The sequence below is a fragment of the Ipomoea triloba genome, chromosome 9, assembly GCF_003576645.1.
Source record: "Ipomoea triloba cultivar NCNSP0323 chromosome 9, ASM357664v1".
NCBI lineage: Eukaryota > Viridiplantae > Streptophyta > Magnoliopsida > Solanales > Convolvulaceae > Ipomoea > Ipomoea triloba.
The window spans coordinates 17,694,827-17,697,197 of NC_044924.1; the positions used below are offsets into that span (position 1 = coordinate 17,694,827).

The window sequence follows — 2,371 nt, forward strand, 5'->3', positions numbered from 1 at the left end:
CCATAGTATGTAAAACTAGTATGTAATTTATTTACCTGGATCATATTGCTCATCATTAGACTCACATCCTTTTACCGCAAGTGATTTTCCAAGCATGCCCTCTTTCATCTTGGACAATTCCTCCTTTAAAATCTTGTTTTGCATTTCTATGTCATCAAAGTAATATGTCTCAAGGAACTTAATGCTTCCAATAGAAACATCATCATCCAAATGAAGCAGATGATCGTTATAATGGTAATAAGGATTCAACAAGAAAGTCATCAAATGAAAAGGAGTATCTATATCTAGCCTATTTTTAATCTTTTTTTCGATTATTCTAATAATAGGCTCATGATTTTTTATTTCAACTTCATTCAATGCCTTCTTAATGTGTTCTTTGGCTTGCATAAGCTCACCATAAACAAATCTCATTAAAGGTTTCTTATCATGATCAACAATACGATGCACCTTCACCAACGGTGCAAAAACCTTCAAGCATAATGCAACCCCTTGCTAAAATGCCCTGACTCTGTAACATTTTCTATTAATGTCACTTTTAAGTGGTGCAAATCAATAGGCCATTTATGGCCACTATGTTGTGGTTTAAAGAACAGTAGTAACGGTTTCCGTTACTTAGCCTATAATTAATGATGGCACATAGGTTATATATATTAGTATGGTCCTCCCACTACTCCTATGTACAGAAAACTACGCCATCTAGTTGATTAGGAGACCAAGTGGTAGACAAAACACTCCTTACAATCCTATGATGATGATAACTATGGCTGGAGGTAAACGATCATATTAGCTTCCGCAATGAGGTTAGATTATTACAATTATTTTATTGGTATATTTATTCTAACATTTGGTATTAGAGCGTGTTTAATCTTTGCCTAGTTGGTTAAAATTGCATGATATGTTTGATATAAATATATATATGTAATTCGTATATATGTTGCCAATGCTGCGAATGCTTGCAATTTTCATTTGTACATGCATACATGTAGTTTTGCAACTCACCATGTTTATCAGTAAGCATAACTTGTTTGGAAAGTGGTATTTGCTTTAAAAGTATATTACCATGCATGTTAGAACAAAAATATTACAGTTAGATTTTTGGGATGTATATTGAGTTTTTGGTTTTTGGTACTTGATATTTTGAATATATTTATTTAAAATGTATATATATATATATATATATATATATATATATATATATATATTTTGTTTAAAATATATATGTATATACTTACTATTGGGTTCTGTACTATTGCCTAACCATTACCCGTTGCTTGGATGTTGATGAGCGCAATGAGGGATGGATGTGGTGCTAGATTTTCTGCCATTTAGAGGAGCGTCGCTGTGGTGGGCGTTGGCATGCGGTGTCGAAGGGCACAATGAAAACAATGGCGTCAGGTAGTGCCGTGGGGCGCTGCGTTATGGTGACTGACGCAATTGCTAGTTGGTTATCTAATGGTAGATGAAGAGCGTTGCGTTGTGGTTTTGATTGCCCTTTAGGCATGCAGTGTTTCATAAAAAAACCTTTATGTGGTTGGCAATGGCGTTGGGGTGATGAGGGTTGCCATTAGCGCAGTTGGGCACTGTGACCATCGCCGGTCTGCTTTTGGCTGCTAGTAACAGTAACTCCAGTCATAAGGCTAGGCGAAGGCGTCGATACTGCTGCTGTTTTGGGTCGGCAACGTAGGTGATAAATCCGCCTCTCGTTGTTTGGTTGTTCGGCAGTCAGCAGAAGGCGGTGTTTTCCCTTAGAAAACTTATTGAAGACGGAGTGAGGGTTGACATTTGTTGTTTACGCACATTATAGTCTAGAATGCAAGCGGACGTCTGCAGTTGGTCATGGAGAAACATTTGGTAATCAGCATAGGGCTGTCGTGCTCCATGAATGGCCGTTGCAGGTCTTCCGGTCTGGCATCGCATCTCAATGATCGGTTATGGCAATTGTAAAGGTGCATGCTCTCTGCTTATTAATGTGTATTTAAAGCCTTGTCATTTATCCTTAATTGCTGCAATTGTTTGTCTTTACTATGGCTGGATGGCTGTGTATTCATCGTTATTTAAAAATAATAATAATAATAATAATAATAAAATGCTCTTATTTCCTTATGAAGGTAGGTATTGTAATATGTTACCATCTTTGATTCGTCATTATATTAAAGATATATTATCTTTTGTGATTTCATACAATGTTATTGAAGTCATGTACTCATTCGGTTTTAAGTATTTGACAGAAAGGCCAAGTACCTTGTGGTTTGATGGCATTACTGTTACCATTCCAAACGTAAGGTCTCAGGTTCGAGCCCCATCCCCATCCCAATCAAGGATGTTGACACTTAATCATGTTGTTTGAGCACATACTATGTTTAGGTTAAAT

The 2,371-nt window shown here is 36.6% G+C and overlaps 1 protein-coding gene across 1 annotated transcript in view; it reads right to left on the reverse strand.

The window, feature by feature from the left end:
• LOC116029653 overlaps positions 1–1,590 on the reverse strand; it is a 2,617-nt gene extending 1,027 nt beyond the window's left edge. The window contains exons 1-2 of the mRNA XM_031271700.1: positions 1,522–1,590; positions 36–447 (exon numbers count right to left, since the gene is read on the reverse strand). Of these exons, the coding sequence (XP_031127560.1) occupies positions 36–447; positions 1,522–1,590 (481 nt within the window). The remainder of the gene's footprint in view (positions 1–35; positions 448–1,521) is intronic.
• Between the last annotated feature and the right edge of the window lie 781 nt (positions 1,591–2,371).